A 22,525-nucleotide genomic window follows, 5' to 3' on the forward strand; every position below is an offset into this window, starting at 1 on the left:
AGAGCTGCATTTGTGCACATGTGTGTGGGTCAGTACTTGTACATATACACATGTATGTATATCATTATTCTGTTTATTTCAAGATTTCTTGCCAGTAGAGAAAGAACTGGTTTCTAACCAAGATCCAAAGTTCCTTCATTCAGATTGCAACATAAACAGCAGGGTATGAATGTATGTATGTATGTATGTATGTATGAATATGTAGATTTGTATGTGTTTATGTATGTTGTAGTCAGCCCACTTAAGTTACAACATTCTCAAAGGATGCAAGGTTGGAGTTTGGTCAGGATAAATGTTATATGGTGGTGAAGAGGGAGAAAACTATAAACCAGACTAGTAACATCTCCATCAATAATTTGATTGCTTCCCCTGTATCTGACGAGGAATGTTACAGGTATCTAGGGGTGGATGAAAATATATCTTACAGTGGCACCTGTAACAAAACATGTGCCACTAAAGAATTTTAGAGCCAAATAAAGAAAATTTGGACCTCAGAACTCTCTGCATTCAATAAAACAGTGGCCCACAATGTGTTTGCAGTGCCAGTACTCATACCAACATTTGGGCTGCTTGATTGGATGTTTGATGAGATCCGAGCCATTAATGTGAAAACCTGAAAAATACTAACAAGCACACAATTTCCACACAAACAGTGACGTTTACTGCCTCTACCTAAAACATAAACAAGGCAGCAGAGGCTTAACATCGATCCAAAATGTGTTTGAATGTCGCATCATATCCCTTCAGAAACATCTTTTAACCACCAAGTGTCAAAGTACAGCCTTGACCAAGTTTGCATACATGAGGCTGAAAACATCATAAGACTTGGAAGGCAGTTCCTTGAGCATCATTCTTTGTCTGATAACCTAGAATACATGCCTAAAGAAGTTGCACGACTCTAACACAATGTATCATCAGACGAAAAGATGAGTCTATATGAGCAGAAGACTATGAAAAGCTATGTTAGTAGAAAGCTTCGTGATGATAGTAACATCGATCATCAAAGCAGTTTATCATGGACCAGTAGCCAGATTACTTCCTATCACTTTGAAGGGTATGCGTTTGCAATCCAGGAACAAGAAATATCAACCAAGTACCTGATGCACAAAAGGGATAAAGATGCGGGAAAAGCAGTAAAATGTGACAACCAATGCAGACTTTGAGGAGTTCACACTGAAGATATTATCCACATCATAAGCAGTTATTTGAAAATGTTATCACAGTATTATCTACCGATGAGACATGGAGTTGTAGTTAGGACACTCTATAATGAAATCCACTGGAAGGATAATCCCAAGGACAAAAAAATAAGAACCCATACTATGGTAGAAACCGTAACCACTCATAATAAAAAGGAGTACTGGTGCAATGTCCTGGTGAAAACCTAATAGGAGACCTGACATAGTGATTTGGGAAGAGAAACTGGATATAGTGGTGGAAATCAGCTGCCCAGCAGATGTTAACATGGACTGATATGGAAAATACTTACACTGAACTATTGAGAAATCTACAGTTACTCTATCCAGATTACAAGTTCAGATTTATACCTGTAATTATTGGGGTACTGAGATATATAACACACTACCTAAATACCAATCTTGAGAAATTTGGCTTCACAAAACCAGAAAGAAGAAAGCTGATTCGAAGACTACAGATCCAGTCCATCACTGAAACTGTAAAAATCTGCAAAACTTTCCAGAAGTTTATCATTTAAGTATATCTGAGCATGTCTAGATATGGAGGTATATGCATGGTAATACTTATTTAAAACAAAACATACAAATTTGCACATATACATACATACATATTACATACAAAAATACCCTGTTGATGTTGAAATTCCAATGAAGGAACCTTGGATGTAGGTTAGAAACTGGCGCTTTCTCTATTGGCAAGAAACCTTGAAATAAAACTGAACAACGACATACATACATACACACACACACACATACATACATACATACATACATACATACATACATACGTATGTATAAATTTCTAATATAAGATATGAATTCAGAGAATCTTGTGGCTATCACAATAAGCTCCTCTTATGGACTTGGTTAACAGTCCACATCATAATTCAATACAGAGGAGTATGATGTAGAATGTTCATGCAGCTGAAATTCAGATCCAATTGATAGAATTATTTCATGAGGAGTATATAAACCATATTAAATATTCTCACCTCTCCTAACTTTTATAGATTGCATGTATCAATGTGTGTGTGTGTGTGTGTGTATGTGTGTGCGTGTGTGTGTGTTTGCGTGTGTGCATGAATGTATATTCATATTTCATACAATTTCACCTCCTAGGTTGATGAAAACTTCACATCAGCACAAAAGCGGGATGCCATTAACAAAGAAAAGTTTCACTTCAGAAAAGATGTCCAAAAAGGTAAGAACTAAATTTAATGGAAATTTTGAGAATAACAAAAAATTAATTTTGACTTTGATTAAATATTGTGATTGTTTAGGAAATAAATATTGTTGTTAAGGACATGGCTGGAAAGAAGCAAACTTAACTAAAAAGCCAAATCTGTGTGTGTGTGTGTGTGTGTGTGTGTGTGTGTGTGTGTGTGTGTGTGTGTGTGTAAGTGTGTGCGTGAGTGTGTGTGTGTGTGCGTGAGTGTGTGTGCGTGAGTGTGTGCATGTGTGTGTGTGTGTGTGAGTGTGTGTGCGTGAGTGTGTGCGAGTGTGTGTGTAGTTTCTGTTCAGTTATGATCACTCAAAACGTACTCCATCTGGTGAGAGATAAATATTGTTTAATTACGAACCACATGGTTCCGGGTTCAGTCCCACTGAGTGGTACCTTGGGCAAGTGTCTTCTACCATAGCCTCGGGCCAACCAAAGCCTTGTGAGTGGATTTGGTAGACGGAAACTGAAAGAAGCCCGTCGTACATATATATGTGTGTGTGTGTGTGTGTGTATGTTTGTGCGTCTGTGATTGACCCCCTCAACATCACTTGACAACCGATGCTGGTGTGTTTGTGTCCCCATAACTTAGTGGCTCGGCAAAAGAGGCCGATAGAATAAGTACGAGGCTTATAAAACAATAAGTCCTGGGGTTGATTTGCTCGACTAAAGGCAGTGCTCCAGCATGGCCGCAGTCAAAATCACTGAAACAAGTAAAAGAATACACAGTATATAGTTTATGAGCTACTAATAGTTTTATACATTGAATCTCTTAGCTTAGGCAAGTTTAGATCATGCCTTGTGTCTCTAAGTAATCGTCAGGCTGTGAGGACAACCTATACAAGTAAGAAATCAGGAAATAGAACAAGAGAAACCACGATAAAAGATAAGATGAAAGTGGGTTCAAAACATGGAATGGCAAACATAAATGGAAAAAGAAGAGGGGAAAAGAATTAGTTATACCTCCCTTGACATATATATATAAATATGCCACATACTAAATATATATAATTTATACACAACAGGCTTCTTTCAGCTTCCATCTGCCTCTAGTAGAAGACATTTTCCCAAGGTGTCACACAGTGAGACTAAACATGGAACCATGTGGCTGAGAAGCAAACTTCTTACCACACACACACACACACACACACACACACACACACACACACATTCTTTTATTCTTTTACTTGTTTCAGTCATTTGATTGTGGCCATGCTGGAGCACCGTCTTTAGTCGAACAAATCGACCCCAGGACTTATTCTTTGTAAGCCTAGTACTTATTCTATTAGTCTATTTTGATGAACTGCTAAGTTATGGAGATGTAAACACACCAGCATCGGTTGTCAAGCAGTGGTGGGAACACACATACCCACAGATTAATTTAGTATTAATAATAATAATAACAATAATAATAATAATAATAATGCTAATAATAATAATAGTTAAATATACGACTTTTCTTCTAAGCCCATCAAGCTATGTGGGGACTAAACTTAGTTTGTAGTCTGTGCAGCGCAGCATCTGTCGTATATTTAAAATAGTTTCCCCAAATATCATTCCTTTTTTTCATTTTGCTCTCTCTTGAATCAACAGCAAAGTTATTATTATTATTCAAATGTGACTTAGTCAATGAATCTAGGATTTCCCTACTTCTTTCAATATCATGTTTGCCAAGGTCATATGTATTTCATTTCAAATTCAGCCAGCCTCCCCTTCTCATTACAAAATGTTTATATGATAAATTTGCCGATTATACTCTCACTTCATCTCTTGTTGGCTCTTGCTCTGGATATTATATGGAATGGGGGAAACTGTGATTCGTTGTAATTCATTGAATACACTTTGTACCTAAGCTCTACGCTAGCTGGCAAGCGTTTGTGCAGATCTTCTTTTCAGTTGATGACAAAAGTTCCACAACTACCTCCCCTCCATACCTCCCACGTACTCAATTTCAGGGTGGTTGGCACAATGAAAGAAAGGAGTGGGGAGGGAGATTATTGAAATTTTGGATCGGTGCCATGTTGATGTGTGTGGTGTGCAAGAAGTAAGGTGGAGGGGAGCCTCAGCTAGATTCCTCATGGGTAAGAGACAGATTTAAATTCTTCTGGGATGGAGTGGGAGGGATAGGCATACTGTTAGCAGAAAAGATAAGGTAATTGAGGTAGTCAGAGTATGTGATAGGGTGATTAAGGTGAGACTTATCCTAGGTAAATTAACAGTGACATTTATCTCTGCCTATGCTCCTCAGCCTGGGCTGGCTGATGAGCAGAAGGACCGATTCTATGAGGTTATTAGTTAGTGACTTCAGAATTAGAGCTAGAAAGACTTAGGAAAAAAAACCCAATCTGGTAAAGAAGAGTATGGAAGCTCAAAGACCCACAAACACAAGAATTTAGAGATTTCCTAATAGAAGCTTCTGACAAAAGAGAGGAAGACCTGGGGACATAGAGCTTAGAGGACAATTGGAAGTTCTTGTGAGACAACTGAGGGTTACAAACAAAATCTGTGATTGGTGCACAGTCCCAGCTAGACCAGAGGGTGACATGGTGGTGGAACAAGGTAGTACACAATGCTATAAAATATTTAGACATGAAATGGACACAGTAGTTGGAGAAGCCCTCATTTGGTTTAGATTGCTTCACCTACAGATCATGTAAGATAAAAATAGGAAGATCCTTAATGGTAGGAATTGAAATAGTTGGAGACTGAAGATAAAAACGTTTTTTTTTTACTTTTTTCTTTTTTCTTACTTTTATTCTGATACATTTTTATCATGTAGTAATGGTTTTCACATAAAAAATATGCAGGGAGATGAACATTTTAAATACAGGGAGCAACAAAAAATTTCTCAGATTCACCATCTATATACTATTAAAAATGAACTTCAATCTTACTTGCTTGGAATGTTACACAGGCAAACCAGCGCATAATGGGAAAATACTTTGAAAGTAAAGTGCCCCTGAAATGTGAATACAAATGGAATAAAACAAGTTTCGCATAAATTGGACCACTGGTTCTTGAGATATGGTGGGTGGGTGGGGGGTATAAATACCCAAAATGGTGCATAATGGGAAAATACTCTGAAAATAACTTAACCCTGAAAGGGAAGAAACTCTAACCTTTCGATTAGACACATTATGAGGGTTAAAGTTTTAATGGCTTTAACTTGCCAATGAAAAAATACAAGTCGTTTCTACAATAAATGTTTCTAATTTCGCTTTTGTTAAACACAATATTTTAATCGTTTAGAAATATTTTTAATTGAATGTGATTTCAAAAATGTAAGTTGTTTGCACAGTAAGTATTTATGCTTTAGTTTTCTTTAAACAGACAATATTTTGAGTGTTTTAAAAATTATTTTTGAGTCAATATCATTTCAAATTTGTTTTGGCATATTCAAAAAATATTTTTAAGTGAAAATGACTTTAAAATATGGTAAATATTTTGTAAAAGATCCGTTCATAACCTCGGTGTGAAATAATTATTTTCCATAGGATTTTTTCGAGTGAGTGCATTCAACATATCCCACCTCCAAAAATTTGACTGCTACCACATAACAGCTATTTGCGATAAAGGACCCAAAATAGCTATTAAGTGGTAGCAGGATGTGCAAGGAATAGCAGCCAAATCTTTCCTTTCCAGTTTACACATAATTTCAATGTCACATTCATTGAAAGCATGCAAAATAACCTGGAAAAGAAAAAGAAAACCCATGAAACAAAACTCCATTGGTGAGAAACTCAGAGTTTCCAGGGAAGCTCTGAGGTCCCCATCACCCCTCCCCCTTTCTTTTCCAGAAGAAAGTGGCTTGCGGTGGGTTTGGAGGTGAGATACATTGAATGCACTCGAAAAAACCTGTGGAAAAAATTATTTCACACCAAACTACAAACAGGTCATTTACAAAATATGAGGCTGATAAAGCAAGGGCTGAGCATCTTGCAGAACAGAGAGAAAGAGACAGAAGCAAGAGAGATCAGGAATCAGACGCTCAGGATGCTCATGTGAATACAAACAGAATAAAACAAGTTTCATGTAAATCGGACCATGGGTTACTGAGGTATGTAGTTTTTTTGGGTACCTTGAACTATGTGTGATCCAATGGGTTACGGGTAGTCTAGTTTTTGATAAATGTTTGAACAGCAAATGCATAGTGTGCACTTGTCCAAGCCATGATAATAACTAAAGAAGAGTAATAACACATTAGCTACACGAAGACCTCATTACAAAATAATTACAAGAGCCATAACAGTGACTATAAAACATGGGTTCGTTTTTCTGTCACAGCTTGTTTAAACATTCTAAGATTAGGGTTTTGCATTGTAAACAGAAACAGTTATTTGCTTGTCACCCTATATAAACTAATATGTTTTCAGTATTTATTGTACTAAATCTAGAATTGTTTTATTTTCTTGTCAATTAGAATTTGCTAATTGTGAACTAACTGATGATATTTACACTTTGATGACTATAGATGAAATCATGAATGGAAAGGTAAGAAATCCTCATCATCGTTTAACGTCTGCTTTCCATGCTAGCATGGGTTATATTTAATAAATTCTAAATCACACACAAAACCTTAAATAATAGCCTGCAAATATCGGGGTGAAAAACCTTTTGAATAGAAATGTCAAAGGCTACCTTTGACTTTTTCTATCCAAATTGGTTTTTTTATTAAACCTAATATTTACAGGTAGGTAGTTTTTTTTTGTAGCTTTATGTGTGGTTTGAGATGTATTGTAGCCCCAAAAAGGATTATTTCATGTTCTCTCGAAAGTTCGTAAATTCTTGTTTCAGTCATTTGACTGTGGCCATGCTGGAGCACTGCCTTAAAGGGTTTTAGTCGAAGAAATTGACCCCAGGACTTACTCTTTGTAAGCCTATTACTTATTCTATCAGTCTCTTTTGCCAAACCACTAAGTTATGAGACATAAAACATACCAGCATCAGTTGTCAAGCAATGGTGGAGAGACAAACATAGACTCATGTGCACACACACGCATATATGATGGGCTTCTTTCAGTTTCCATCTACCAAATCCACTCACAAGGCTTTGGTTGACCCGAGGTTATAATAGAAGACAGTTGCCCAAGGTGCTATGCAGTGGGACTGTACCAGGAACCATGTGGTTGAGAAGCAAGCTTCTTACCTCACAGCCATGCCTGCACCTATAAAGGTTGCCAGCAGACAGCTATGGGAGTTGAACCTGTACCCCTCACATACCAGCTGAGTACTCTACCATTAAGCTAAATGGCCCACTAACACATTTTAGATTCTAAAAGAATATAAATGACAGAAAGTGTTGATATCACTTCTAAAACTCTAAAGAGATAGATACCAAACAGGAATTGGTAAGGGTTTTTCTTGCCAATAATTAGCCTTGTGTCAAAATTTGAATCCAATAATTAGTCAACATGAATGTTTCTTGAGTTTTCTGTAAAATACAGTAGGCACGAGTAATAAAGAATCTCCATGGAGATACATATGAGGTGGTATAAAAAAGTTCCCGGACTAGTTCTGTAGCACGCCAACAGATGGCAGCACATGGTTGTATGCACACTGAATGCTAACAGTGACCTCTGTGATACAGTGTGCTGAGTGACATTGCTGTGTTTACCTTGCAAGTTGTGAAATTTGTGTTTTTGTGATCATGTGTATGCTGTAGTCTGCGATTTTGTCTTGGATCGGAAATTGGAACAAAGGGCCAATGTGAAATTTTGCGTTAAACTCGGAAAGTGTGCTACAGAGACATTGAGCATGTTCTGGCAATCATATGGCAACAAGGCAGTGGGTCATACACAATGTCTCAAGTGGCACCTCCTCGTATACATACATATGTACATACATGTATACATATATACGTACATACATACTCATACTTGCATGTATGAATGTATGTATATGAGATGATGCTGAAGAGATCCTGGCTTTGGGTAAAAGAAAATACAGGTGGATCAGTAAATCATGATTTTGTTCAACATATTCCCCTTACAGATTCACACACTTATTGCAGTGGTCCTTCAGATATTCTAAGCCCTGTTAAAGAACTCGAAAGGTCAAGCCTTCAACCAAGACTTTCACAATATTCTTCAAGCCAAGAACTTTTCAGCACTCCTTTGTCTATACATGCATGCATGTATGTGTGTATGTATGCATGCATGTGTGTGTATGTGTGTATGTATGTATGTATACACAGAAGAAACTAGAATAACGGTTGAATACTTGGTCAAAGTACAATTAAAAAATATTAGGAAAAAATAAAACTGTAGACTTGAGAACAAACTTATGTATGCGAGTCAGTTATGTGCTGCCAAATGTTTGAGTGACTCGTACATAGTGCAGCGCATTTATGTCTGTGAGTCAATGCAGTGTAGCCTGTGAGTCAGTGTAGTCTCTTCCTATGAGTCGGTACAGTGAACCAATTCAGTTATTTCCAAGCTTCTTAACAAAAGCAACTGAAGTTGGCTGGTGTCTTCTATCCATAGTAAATCTGACTGGTAAAAAGCTTGCTTTCAATAACATGGTTCCAGGTTCAGTTCCACTGCGTAGCAAATGTCTTCTACTATAGCCTTGGGCCAACCATGTCCTTGTGAGTGGATTTGGTAGATGGAAACTGAAAGAAGCCTATCATATGTTTATATATATATATATATATATATATATATATATATATATATTCATGTATGTGTGTCTTTGTGTCTGCGTGTGTTCCCCTTCCACCAGTTGATACCTGGTGTTGATGTGTTTACATCACCATAACTTAACAGTTTGGCAAAAGAGATTGATAGAATAAGTACTAAGCTTTTTTAAAAAAAAATGTACTGGGGTCGATCCATTCAATTCATTTGACTAAAAATTCTTCAAGGTAGGGCCCCAGCATGGCTGCAGTCTAATGACTGAAACAAGTAAAAGATATAAGATACTGCAAGTAACAAATGTGTGTTTGCTAAATGTTTGCACATCGATGTGCACGAAATGTGTATGTGATGAGATGTACGAGCAGGAAAAAAAGGGGAAATCAGTAAACAAGTATAATGTAGATCAATGTTTCCTAACCATTTTCTGCCCATGGACCCCCTTTCACTCTTATTTTGCTCAACTGGACCCTCGTAACCATTTGGTGTTTTAAAACATCCTATTATATTTTTATAATTAAATATCATTAGGAATTGCATAACAAAAATTATTAAAATATTTTGTGCATTATAGAATAATAATCAATTTCATTTCTTGTACATAAATTTGAACAACAAAATCTTATATGGACCCACAAGGGCCATGTAGACCCCTAAATGCCATATGGATCCTGGTTGAGAACCACTGATCTAGATGAAGCAACTATTTTTTTAAAACATGAAGAGGAGATTACTGATTGTTTTGATGAGTATTGATGATGGTGCAGGGTGAAGTTTGACTGCCATATTGGCTGCATAGTGTCCTGTAATGTTCTGCATAATGTTCAGGTCACTACTATAACAGGCTATGATGTATATATGTTTGTGTACAATGTACGATCTATACAATGTTTTTTTACAATATGAGTAATTATGTGTAGTTTTGTACGTGCTGTTCATATGTTTGTACATGAATACAGCATTGCACCATACGAACATAGAGATGAAGTATTTTTAATGTAAAAGGGAATATTTTATTCTTTAACACATTTCAGTCATTTGACTGTAGCCATGCTGAAGCACAGCCTAGAAGGGATTTTTAGTTGAGGAAGTCGAGCCCAGGATTTATTCTTTGTAAGCCTAGTACTTATTCTATCAGTCTCTTTTGCTGAACTGCTAAGTCATGAGGTCATAAACACACCACCATCAGTTGTCAAGCAGTGGTGGGGGGAAAAACACAGACACACACATAAATACATACATACATACATACATACGTACACACACACACACACACACACACGCACACACACACACATATATATATATATATATATATATATATATATATATATAAGGTTGAGGAGGGTATTGGATTTAACCAAACCCCGGAGGATACAGGTAATACCGAGTAAGTGCTGTATACCGATTAGTTTGCCCCAATCGTTGTATGAACAGGATTGGGGATTATAAGACGTGTATTACAGGACATCAAAAAAAAGTAGACGAAATGAGAACATAAAAAACAAAAACATAGAAAACAAACTTTTTTCCGAACAACAAAAGAACAAACACACAGAGAAACCAGACATGCAACATGGGTACATTTTAATTTGTTTTTATATATTTACATATATATATATATATATATATATATATATATATATATATATATATATATGCACACACGATGGGCTTCTTTCCGTTTCTATCTACCAAACCACTCAGAAGGCTTTGATTGCCCCGAGGCTGTAGTGGAAGACACTTGCCCATGGTGCCACACAGTGGGGCTGAACCCAGAACCATGTGGTTGGGAAGCAAGTTTCTTACCCCACAGTCATGCCTGCACCTATGTTAATATTCTTTCCATTTCTCTGTGCACTTTTGTAATTGTTCTTTCAACAAAAAATATCAATAACTTTTATAACCAGTCGGGCAATTTCAAACAACTTCTAGTCTACAGGACAGAAAACTCAAACTATTTTCAATTATTTTGATTTTATTCCCAACAGGATGATTTCCCTGGTTTAATTCCTCTCATACACAAATATCTTGATCATGTTGACTATGATGCCAGTAAAAGGCCACAAATAATGCAATACCTGAAATATTTCTCAGACAAAGCTGCAGGTGAGATGATTCATTTGTTTTCATCAATATTAAGCAAATTTTATTTTAAATATACAACATTTACCCTCCAATAATGCTAGCTTCTTTTCCAATTATAAAATATAATGCTAAACTGCATTTTAACCCAGTAACACTTATTGTTGGTAAATCTTCACACTCCATATACTACAAACTAATATGAAGGACAATGTGTGTATATGCATGCGTGAATAGTATTCCTTCCAGATTATGTCCTGTGATTAAAATATTCTGCCACAGTTCAGTTTTAAATAAGACTTTTGAAACAATTATCACAGCTAAAACAAATAAAGCAAAGAAACAGATCGGGCTTTGTCTATGTGTGCCTTAGATCAAGGGGATAGGATATTGTTACAGAATACAGCCAAAAATTTGTTTCCAATAAATAATAAACCATTTATTATTTCAATTTATTTTATAGGAAAGATAATGACAATGGCCCAATGGACAAGGCAATTTGTTAGAAATCATGAAGAGTACAAGAATGATTCTGTTGTCAGTGACAGAATCACTTATGATTTTATTATGGAATGTGAAAGGATTGTCAACAATGAAGAAAGGATTCCACAAGCATTTATCAATTATTAAGGAAGCATTTCAACGATTTTATCTTAACTTTGTTCAGTTTTGACTTCCACACAAAATATAATCAAATAACTAAAACATGACCTCATAATCAAGAAATACATATATTCACACAACAGATTGCTTTCAGTTTAATCTACTATATCCACTCCCAAAGCTGTAGTTGGACCAAGGCTACAGAAAAAACCTTTCAGTCAAGGGGCCATGCAGTGAGATTGACTCCAAAACCATGTGGTAGGGAAGCAATTCTCTTACCACACAGCCACACCTATACCTATGCATATATATATATATATATATATATATATATATATATATATATATATATATATATATATATATATATATATATATATATATAAATATAAATATATGCATATATACATACACATATGTACATACCTACATATATATGTATATATACATGCATATATGGATACAGGACATCAAAAAAAAGTAGACGAAATGAGAACATAAAAAACAAAAACATAGAAAACAAACTTTTTTCTGAACAACGAAAAAACAAACAAACAGAAAAACCAGACATGCAACATGGGTACATTTTAATTTTCCTTTTATATGAATTCATTTACATGTTTTGGTTTTTGAAAAACCTTATCAAAAATCTGTACTAAAATAGAATATGTAGAGAGAAAGGAGCTATTAATAAAATCAAATTAAAATTAAAATAAACATTCATAGTTTACTTTTCTTTTTCTTGCAAGAGCACATGACAATATTCGTTAGTTCTGGTGGCATAACAAGTTGAACTGACTGTGACCGCAAATTACTACTATCTGTTTTTGTAAATTAAATAGTGTGGTCAAGACTTGTTTTCTTAGGAGTGGCTGTAGCCATTGAATAACGAGCAGCAATAATATGTCGTGGTGGTGAAGTTGTTCCCCCCGGGGTTTTAATAGAAATCAGGTTCTTTAACTCCTTGTCTTTATTTCTTATGAATAACTTGCATATCCATATATCAATATACATACATGCATACACACACATATATACACTCACCCATATACACATATACATATATACAGAATAAGTAGGAAGGCAGACAAACCACACATCCCTTTAGGCAGATGGCCCTGCTCGATCTGTAGAAAAGCCATAGGTAGAAACTCGATAAGATGTAGCCAGTGTAAGCTATGGACACCTAAGAGGTGCAGCAATATAAAAGGAAGGCTAACTGGGAAGATAGTTTCTGTATGTGGCAGATGCTCAAGTGCAATAAACACTGAAAATGTACAGAGAACAGCTTCTGTCACATTCCAGGGAGGAAAAATAGGAATAGTTGATAACTTCCATTACCTAGGGGACCAAGTTAGTAGAAGGGGTGAATGCACTGAAAGTGTAGCTGCTAGAATAAGAATAGCCTGGGCAAAATTCTGAGAGCTCCTACCTCTGCTGGTGACAAAGGGCCTCTCGCTCAGAGTAAAAGGTAGACAGTATGACGCATGTGTACGAACAGCCATGCTACATGGCAGTGAAACATGGGCCGTGACTGCTGAGAACATGCATAAGCTTGCAAGGAAGTATGCTTTGCTGGATGTGTAATGTCAGTGTGCATAGTCGACAGAGTGTAAGTACCTTGAGAGAAAAGTTGGACCTAAGAAGCATCAGTTGTGGTGTGCAAGAGAGACGATTGCGCTGGTATGGTCATTTGGCAAGAATGGATGAGGATAGCTGTGTGAAAAAGGGTCACAGCATAGCGGTTGAGGGAACCTGTGGAAGAGGTAGACCCAAGAAGACCTGGGATGAGGTGGTGAATCATGACCTTCGAACATTAGGCCTCACTGAGGCAATGACTAGTGACTGAGACTTTTGGAAATATGCTGTGCTTGAGAAGACCTGGCAAGCTAAGTGAGACCATAGCCCGTGGCCTATGCCAGTGGTGTAACCAGCCCACTTATGCATACCTTTTCTTCATTGGACACTAAACTCTGCTTGTGAAGACCTGTTGAGGCAAGTGAAATCGAAATCAAATTCGATGACAGCACCGCATGACTGGCATCCGTGCCAGTGGAGCACCAAGAGCACCATCCGAGCGTGATCATTGCCAGGTCTGCTGACTGGCTCCTGTGCTGGTGGCATGGAAAAAGCACCATTTGAGCGTGATCATTACCAGCATCGCCTTAATGGTACTTGTGCCAGTGGCATGTAAAAACCACCATTTGAGTGTGGCCGTTGCCAGTACTGCCTGACTGGTCCTCGTGCCAGTGGCACGTAAATGCACCCACTGCACTCTCAGAATGGTTGGCGTTAGGAAGGGCATCCAGCTGTAGAAGCTCTGCCAGATCAAATTGGCTCCCCAGTCCTCAGTCAAACCGTCCAACCCATGCCAGCATGGAAAGCAGATGTTAAACGATGATGCTGATGATACAGATACCTATACACACTCATATATGCACATATATATATATATATATATATATATATATATATATATATATATATACACACACACATACATACATACATACATGTATATACACATACATACATACCCATATATATACATACATACACATACACACACACATACACATGCATATATATATATATATATATATGTATATATATATATATATTTATATATATATATATATATACACACACATATGTATACACATATATATACATACATAAACATACACATACATACATACATATGTATTCACATACATATATATAAAAAATGTCTCAGAGTTGCTAGTTTAGAGAATTTAGACTCAGTTGATATTATTTTCTTTTGAAATGTATTTCCTTGCTAATGCGTTCATTTTGGCTAGCATTGTCTTTCAATTTGTATAGTGGAAACGTGAATTTGGGAAATTTGTTGGATGCACATTAAAAAAATATATATATTTCTATATATATATATATATATATATTATATAGGCTTAGGAGTGACTGTGTGGTAAGTAGCTTGCTTACCAACCACATGGTTCCGGGTTCATTCCCACTGCATGGCACCTTAGGCAAGTGTCTTCTACTATAGCTTTGGGCCGACCAAAGCCTTGTGAGTGGATTTGGTAGACGGAAACTGAAAGAAGCCCGTTGTATATATATATATATATATGTGTGTGTGTGTGTGTGTGTGTGTGTGTGTGTTTGTGTGTGTGTGTGTGTGTGTGTGTGTGTGTGTGTGTATGCGTATGCTTGTGTGTCTGTGTTTGTCCCCCCAACATTGCTTGACAACTGATGCTGGTATGTTTACGTCCCCGTAACTTAGCGGTTCGGCAAAAAAGACCGATAGGATAAGTACTAGGCTTACAAAGAATAAGTCCTGGGGTCGATTTGCTTGACTAAAGGCGGTGCTCCAGCATGGCCACAGTCAAATGACTGAAACAAGTAAAAGAGTAAAATAGTATATATAATCCAAGAGTGTTAGGGGTTGTGGATCCAACCCACTAAGGGATAATATCTATCCAATAAACTGCTGGGTGGGTACCCAATTATTGTTACACTAGTGTTAAACGAAGTGTAATAAGTGGGTGTGGGTAAAAGGGGATTATTTTACCCTAAATTTATATAGCAATAAGAAAATGGAGGGGAATATGGGGTACTCATCAACTTGCAGACACTGTATTCCGTTGATTAATCTGTGTATTTTATAACTAAATTGACAAAAAGCACAATATACAGACACTTGTGACATACCATGTCATATCAACAATACAGATTTCAAATTTAAAGGACATTTAGCAATTGGAGAAGGGACAAAATCTTACAGCTGTTTCGGCCTAGCATTGGCATGCCCCATTCTATCTCTATAGCCCCCGTACACTGTAGTAATTAGTAGATGAAAATGATGCAATGGGGGTATATCCATGATTCGCTAGGCCTCTTCAGAGATTTGCAAAATTCAGTACATTAATTTTGCCAAATTTTAATACAAATATAAAATAAGAATAAAAATAAAAATATAAAAATATAAGGCACATAAAAAAGCCTACAAAAAGTATATAAAACCATATAAATAGTCATAAAAACTATAATATACATGCCTATGCGTGTATACATTACCATATGCAGATATACATGGATATGAAATGCGTACTACACATACGTGTGCACTTATATTTATTATATATATATTTGTAAATTTGAACATGCATGAATGCAACTCTTTACAGATATTAATATTCTAGGATTAATGCAAGGAAGACAACAATTAGTATTTTCTTATAAGTAACCTTCCTTGTCCCAAAATCCTGTGCTGCTACACGGAAGTTCGTCTGTTCTCATCCAAGATGAAGCCAAGTACCAGCATTCAGTGTGGCAGGGTAAGTATGTGTGTATTCATCTGTGTATGTGTGTATGCATGTATATATGCATATATGTATGTATGTGGATGTATGGATGTATGCATATCAGTTTGTATGTATGTGTGTATGTATAAAAGTATGAATGTGTGTATGTTTGTGTTTATGTATATGCATGTATCATCATCATCATCAGCAGCAGCATTATCTAACATTTATTTTACATGTTGCTGTGGGTTGAATAGTTCAACAGTATCTGGCAAGCTGTAGGGCTGCGTCTAAGTTCAAAATCAGCTTTGACATGGTTTCTATGGTTGAATGTCCTTTCTAACACCAACCACTTTACAGAGTGAACTTGGTGCTTTTTTCTGCCAACAGCATTTTATAGAGGTTGCTAAGTAACTTGCAAGTCAAGAAAAAAAGAAAAAAAAAGGGGGAACAACAAGAAGGGGAAAAGGTGGGGAAAGGAAAAAATAAAAGAAAAAGCCACCTTCATAAGAAGTAAAGGGGCGATGCTTCTCTGCGAGGTTTTTAGAGGGAAGAGTTTATTCTTTTATTCTTTTTTGCTTGTTTCAGTCATTTGACTGCGGCCATGCTGGAGCACTGCCTTAAAGCGTTTTAGTTGAAGAAATCGACCCCAGGACTTATTCTTTGTAAACCTATTCTATCAGTCTCTTTTGCTAAACTACTAAGTTACGGGTACGTAAACACACCAGCATTCATTGTTAATCAAAGATGATTTGACAAACACACACATACACACAGATATATACATACATATATATACACAATGGGTTTCTTTCAGTTTCCATCTACTGAATCCACTCACAAGGCTTTGGTCAGCCTGAGGCTATAGTAGAAGGCACTTACGCGAGGTGCCACACAGTGAGACTGACCCAGAACCACACAAGGCTAAGTAGATAGAAAACTTGAATGAAGACAAAGATGGTGGGATGCTGACACATCTCAAGATACAGTGGATCGCATGAGGTTTTGAGGATACGAAGGGCTGCTGGAAAGTTCCTGGCTTTAAGGGTACTGTTAAAGGCCTGGTTGAAGACCCATCCTTCTGAGTTCTTTTGCAGGGCTTAGAAAAACAGAAGGACCGCTGCAATAAGTGTGTGAATCTGAGAAGAGGAATATGTTGAATAGAATCATAATTAACTTATTCATCCCGTTTTTTTTTCACCACCCAAAACCAGGAAGTTTTCAGCACCCCCTAATAAAAGGGAAAAGATGTGGGTAAAGGCACATGTAGTGACTGAGGGTGAGAGAGTTGGGAGTGGCTTGGTGGCAGGGATTATGGTGAGATGTGATGATAGATATGAGGGAGCTCTGAGAGTGATGGCAGGGAAGGGAGCTGTTAAGAATGGAGAATAGGAGAGCAGAGCAATGGCTGAAGGCAGAAAATGAGGTGATTGGTGGAAATAGTGTGGGCAGAGATGATAATGAGAAAAAGAAGTGGTTCAAGGTAGCTGAGGATGTAATATTGTAATAGGTGACTATTCTGGTGGCAGGGGATTACAACAGCTGAATAGTAGAGAAGTGACAGTCAGCGAAATGATAGGTGTTTGGGGATGAGATGTGGGGAAAAAGCTTGATGGAACAGAGAGAGAGAGAGAGAGAGAGAGAGAGAGAGAGAGAGAAGGGACAGGGCCCCATATGTACAAGCATAACCAAATTGGTTTTAGGATATCATTTCTGCTGTGATGGATGGGTCTCCTAGAACACAGAAGATAGCAAATAATCTCAGTTCTTCATCATCTCCTCCGTGTCCATAAATCATCTGGCCCCTATTCATCTAAGAAAACCCTTGGTTTGTAGTGAAAGGCTGTAAACACAAGGAGAGCAACCGTCTCTGGTTGGTTTTCCAACTTGAGCAGCATTGTGTTCAATGGGAGCAGTAACAAGCTCAAGCTTCCATTTAGTTCTGATAGAATGGCTTGGTGGGGGGTGGATGAAGTCATAGGAATACAAGAACTAGAACATATGTAGTACACCAGTTCAGGAAAACCAGATTATCTGGTGCAGGTATCCCTATGGTGACAGTGGAAGCAGAAGGCAACTGGGTCGAAATACTAGCAATCTACAAAATGTTTTAACTATATTTTTTTTTAATTCAATTCCTAATAAAATTTAATTTTGAAAATATATTCTTTTATTCTTTTTGATGTTTCAATCATTTGACTGTGGCCATGCTGGAGCACTGCCTTAAAGAGTTTTAGTCGAAGAAATCGACCCCAGGACTTACTCTTTGTAAGCCTAGTAATTATTTTATCGGACTCTTTTGCTAAACTGCTAAGTTATGGGGACATAAACACACAAGCATTTGTTAAGCAATCGTGGTGGTGGTGGGGAGGGCAAACACAGACACACACAGAAATATATATGTACATAGATATATTTGGGGGTGAAGGTTCAAATTATAAATGTCATTGACATCACAAACAATGATCTGTAACTATTTTAGTTCTTAAAGGTTACAACAGTTTTAGACTAATTTGGGGTGAGTGGGTATGGGCTGGTTCCAAATATGGCATCAAATTTTGGCAAGCTTCAAGTTTATTTGCTTAGCACCATATCTTTTACTTGTTTCAGTCAATAGAGTGCGGCTATGCTGGGCTATGACCATGAAGAATTTTTTAGTTAAATAAACCAACACCAGGACTTTTTTTTAAGCCTAGCACTTATTCTGTTGATCTCTTTTGCCAAATTGCTAAGTTACAGGCACATAAAAGCACACCAACATCAGTTGTCAAGTGATGGTGAGAGACAAAGACAAAGACACACACACACACATATATATATATATATATAAAAATATATATATATATATATATATATATATACAACAGGCTTCTTTCAGTTTCCATCTACCAACTCCACTCACAAAGCTTTGGTCAGCCCAAGGCTATAGTAGAAGACATTTGCCCAAGATGCCACACAGTGGGACTGAACCTGGAACCATGTGGTTGGGAAGCAAGCTTCTTACTACACAGCCACAACATAGGCCACCAATAAAAAATTGTTTCTTCATATTTTAGGAAAAATACCAATGGGGTTAATTCTTCCATTCAACCATTCTTTTGATACCAACTCAGCTGAGACCTCTCCTGGGTCTATGATGCAAATTTCCTGTTTTAAAGAGATTTAAATTAAAATCTTCAATCAAAATTTCATGCTAATTTGTTTTAAATACATATTTATTTCATAAAGCTTTCTTTATTTTCAAAATTAACTGAAACAATGGAAGTATATTTCAAAAGAAACCTAACCCTTTTGTTATCAAGTTTCTATTGCATTATGGTAACAAAAGGGTTAAAGTAATCTAAACCAAAACGTTCTATCAAAATGTTATGTTAATTTATGTTTCACAAATTAATGATGAGGACAAAATTATTTTAGCATATATATTAATCATGTGATCATGTGACCAACCAGACAATCAGATGTTATTACACATTGCTGATCACAACGTGCTTTGCCTCATTTTAGCCTTCAAATGATGCCACTCTGCTGTCCAGGCAACCAGGCCAACATTCCCCACCGCCAAGAGGAGGACTGGAGTAATGTGAAATGAAATGTTTTGCTCAAGAACACAACACACCACCCTATCTGGGAATTGAACTTACAATTTAGAGATTATGAGTACAACAGCCTAGCTACTAGGCCACACATCTTCACATATATATTATATATATGTGTGTGTGTTTGTGTCTCCTTGTCTTGACACCATATTGTGGTTGTAAATGATTGTCACTGTCATACAAGCAGTGTCCTTAATTTCCGATATTCCGCACGAGAAGATCTTACCTTATTTGGAAACCAGAATATAAAAGAGTAAAATGTATGCACAAAAAAAAAAGAGCTCAATAAAAAAAAAAAGCAATTTGTTAAATATGTGTAATATACTCTAAGAAATAATAAACCTTATTGAACATTCTTTCTTATTTGTGAGACAAACTGTGCCATGATGATAAAAAAAAAAAAAACTTTTTCAAATCTAGTGAACTCCATTCATCACCTGAAAATGATTAAACATCTTTTATCTTTGGTACTAAGAATAATCCAAGAAGAGAAAGCAAATTCTTTAAGCAATCAATTTGCTGAGCCAACTTTGATTTCTGTTTATTTTATATCTTCAGTCAATGAATTAACATTAAACAGACTGAAGTATTTAACTTTTATCAACAATTTAGTGCCATAAAGTCTAATGCCACTGAGGTCAACTTTGCCTTTTAGCCTTTCAGGGTCGATAAAATAATTACCAGTTGAACACTAGGGTCAATATAATTGACTTCCCTGAAACTGCTGGTCTTGTGCCAAAATTGGAGACCAATTGAGTATCATTTCAGGGATGGTTGATGTATTTTACTGGGGTTTTGTGGCTAGATAATGCAACAACTACATTTTTGTAATAAAATATGCCAATTTAGAAACAATGTTCTAAAAGAAAATATATTTAATTTAGCCATGTTGCTTCTCTACAGTAAGAAACCAGTTCTGTTCTATTCCTTTCTCTCATACTTTGACCCCGCATTTTGTAGCATAAAACTACCTCCCTCTCCTTCCATCTCTACTGTACCTCTGCTCAGTCAGAAAGAGTTTTAGTCTTCCAAGCTACAGGATGACCTCACTAGTGCTGGTGCCAGGAAAAAAAAAAACAAAAAACCCCACCCAGTATTTGTTGCAAAGTGGAGTATGATATAGTCCTTGGAACTGTCAAATCCTGTCAAATTGTCCAATCCATGCCAGCGTAGAAGACTGACATCAAGGTATGATGATGACAACAACAATTATGAATATGATGAACATGATAACAATGATGATAATGAAGATGATGATGACTGTGATAGCAACGATGATGATGATGATGATGAAGAGGAGGAGGAGGGGGGTAAACTCAATGTACAACCTAAATGTATGTGCAAAGAATCTAAATCTCTCTCTCTCTCTCACACACACACACTGAAACAACTACAATAGTTATATTCAAATATTATATCATATAACTGTAACTTGTGTGTGTGTGTGTGTGTGTGTGTGTGTGTGTTCTATTAACAACCCCATTTCGTCCACCCTGCATTAGCTAATGTATTTAATTTAGCCATGTAGCTTCTCTACAGCAAGAAACCAGTTCTGTTCTATTCCCTTATCTCATACTTTGACCCCACATTTTGTAACATAAAACTACTTCCCTCTCCTTCCATCTCTACTGGAGCAATCTGATCTGACATGCAAATTATAGATGTAGATTTGATTATCTGCAGCCAAAAATTAGTTAATGGGAGGCTTTCATGGGAAAAACTAACAAAAATTGCTTTCCAAAATATGACCTCGTTCTTTGTAGCAATTTGATACTACAGGGCTGAAGTAACATTTACAATCTGTAATAGAATTGTTTCTGTTCTGACCCACTGACATTTCAGTGTTTAATTGGTGACAGTCAGAGAATTGTGACTGAAATAAGAAGCTGTGAATATCTGAGGTGAGCATATTTAAATTCATGGATCATTTCTTTACATTTATTTTAAATGATTTAATGTCTTAAACGATAATTAATTCAATTATATATTTTTGAATTGACATGAATTAGAACTTTTTGATTGGTTGATGTCTTTTTCTTCCTTTGTTATAGTGTTGCTATTTTTATTATTATGTTTAGCATTTCTGTAATATTTCAGGCACCTGCGGGTGTGCTTTGAGGCTTACTTCTTTTAGAGATACTAGTAAATTCTAAATGAAGTACATTGCCCATGTGTTTTAATTAATTTGTAGAATAATTAACACAGTAAACTTACAAAATTATTACAGTCACAGAATGCCTGTAGTATTTCTTTACATTCTGAGCTCAAATCTTGGTGCGGTTGGTTTTGTCTTTTATCCTGGGATCGATAAAAATAAATTGCTAGTCAAATACTTGATGTTGGTTCTCATAATACACCTTAAATGTGAATAAAAAAGTATAGACCTCCCTTTCTAGGCGCAATCCCATGAATGACCATGAAATTGCACCTAGAATGTTACCCTCCAAGGCAAGAGTCTGGGCAAGGTCGCTTATGGAAGACCAGCAGTCGCCCATGCATACCAACCTCCTCTCTCCAGGCCACTGATATTATCTAAGGGAAAGGCAAAGACTGATATAGTTTGGCACCAGTGATATTGCAACTCATTTCTCGGAACTGGAGCAATGTGAAATAAAGTGTCTTGATCAAGAACACATCACAGAGCCTGTCCAGGAATGAAACTCCCTAACCACTCAGCCATGCACCTTTGTGAAAAATTTGGAGGGAAGTTTTGGCGAATAAGTTGTTTTTATTAAGGAGATGTTTAAGATGAAAGCATGTGGCCTAGGGGTTTCCATGTTGTACACTTCATCACGAGACCCTAATTTCAATTCTCAGGCTAAGTGGTGCATTGTGTTCTTAAGCAAAACACTTTGTTTCATAGCAAAAGCACATTGGTTTGTACTACTCTAATCCATTTAGTTGT

General features: G+C 36.6%; 2 protein-coding genes across 2 annotated transcripts in view; both read left to right on the forward strand.

Annotated features, from left to right (window-relative positions):
• The window catches only part of LOC106882435 (glutamate--cysteine ligase catalytic subunit), a 57,424-nt gene extending 44,972 nt beyond the window's left edge, over nucleotides 1-12,452 (forward strand). Inside the window, exons 13-16 of the mRNA XM_089346344.1 lie at nucleotides 2,316-2,397; nucleotides 6,836-6,906; nucleotides 11,039-11,156; nucleotides 11,596-12,452. Of these exons, the coding sequence (XP_089202470.1) occupies nucleotides 2,316-2,397; nucleotides 6,836-6,906; nucleotides 11,039-11,156; nucleotides 11,596-11,762 (438 nt within the window). The 3' untranslated portion in view covers nucleotides 11,763-12,452. The remainder of the gene's footprint in view (nucleotides 1-2,315; nucleotides 2,398-6,835; nucleotides 6,907-11,038; nucleotides 11,157-11,595) is intronic.
• A 2,037-nt stretch (nucleotides 12,453-14,489) lies between these two features.
• LOC106876116 (glutamate--cysteine ligase catalytic subunit-like) overlaps nucleotides 14,490-22,525 on the forward strand; it is a 107,013-nt gene continuing 98,977 nt past the window's right edge. Inside the window, exon 1 of the mRNA XM_089345841.1 lies at nucleotides 14,490-21,521. The gene's annotated coding sequence lies outside the window, so the exon portion shown is untranslated. The remainder of the gene's footprint in view (nucleotides 21,522-22,525) is intronic.

This window comes from Octopus bimaculoides, chromosome 30, assembly GCF_046866305.1.
Source record: "Octopus bimaculoides isolate indiv1 chromosome 30, ASM4686630v1, whole genome shotgun sequence".
In the NCBI taxonomy this organism is placed as follows: domain Eukaryota; kingdom Metazoa; phylum Mollusca; class Cephalopoda; order Octopoda; family Octopodidae; genus Octopus; species Octopus bimaculoides.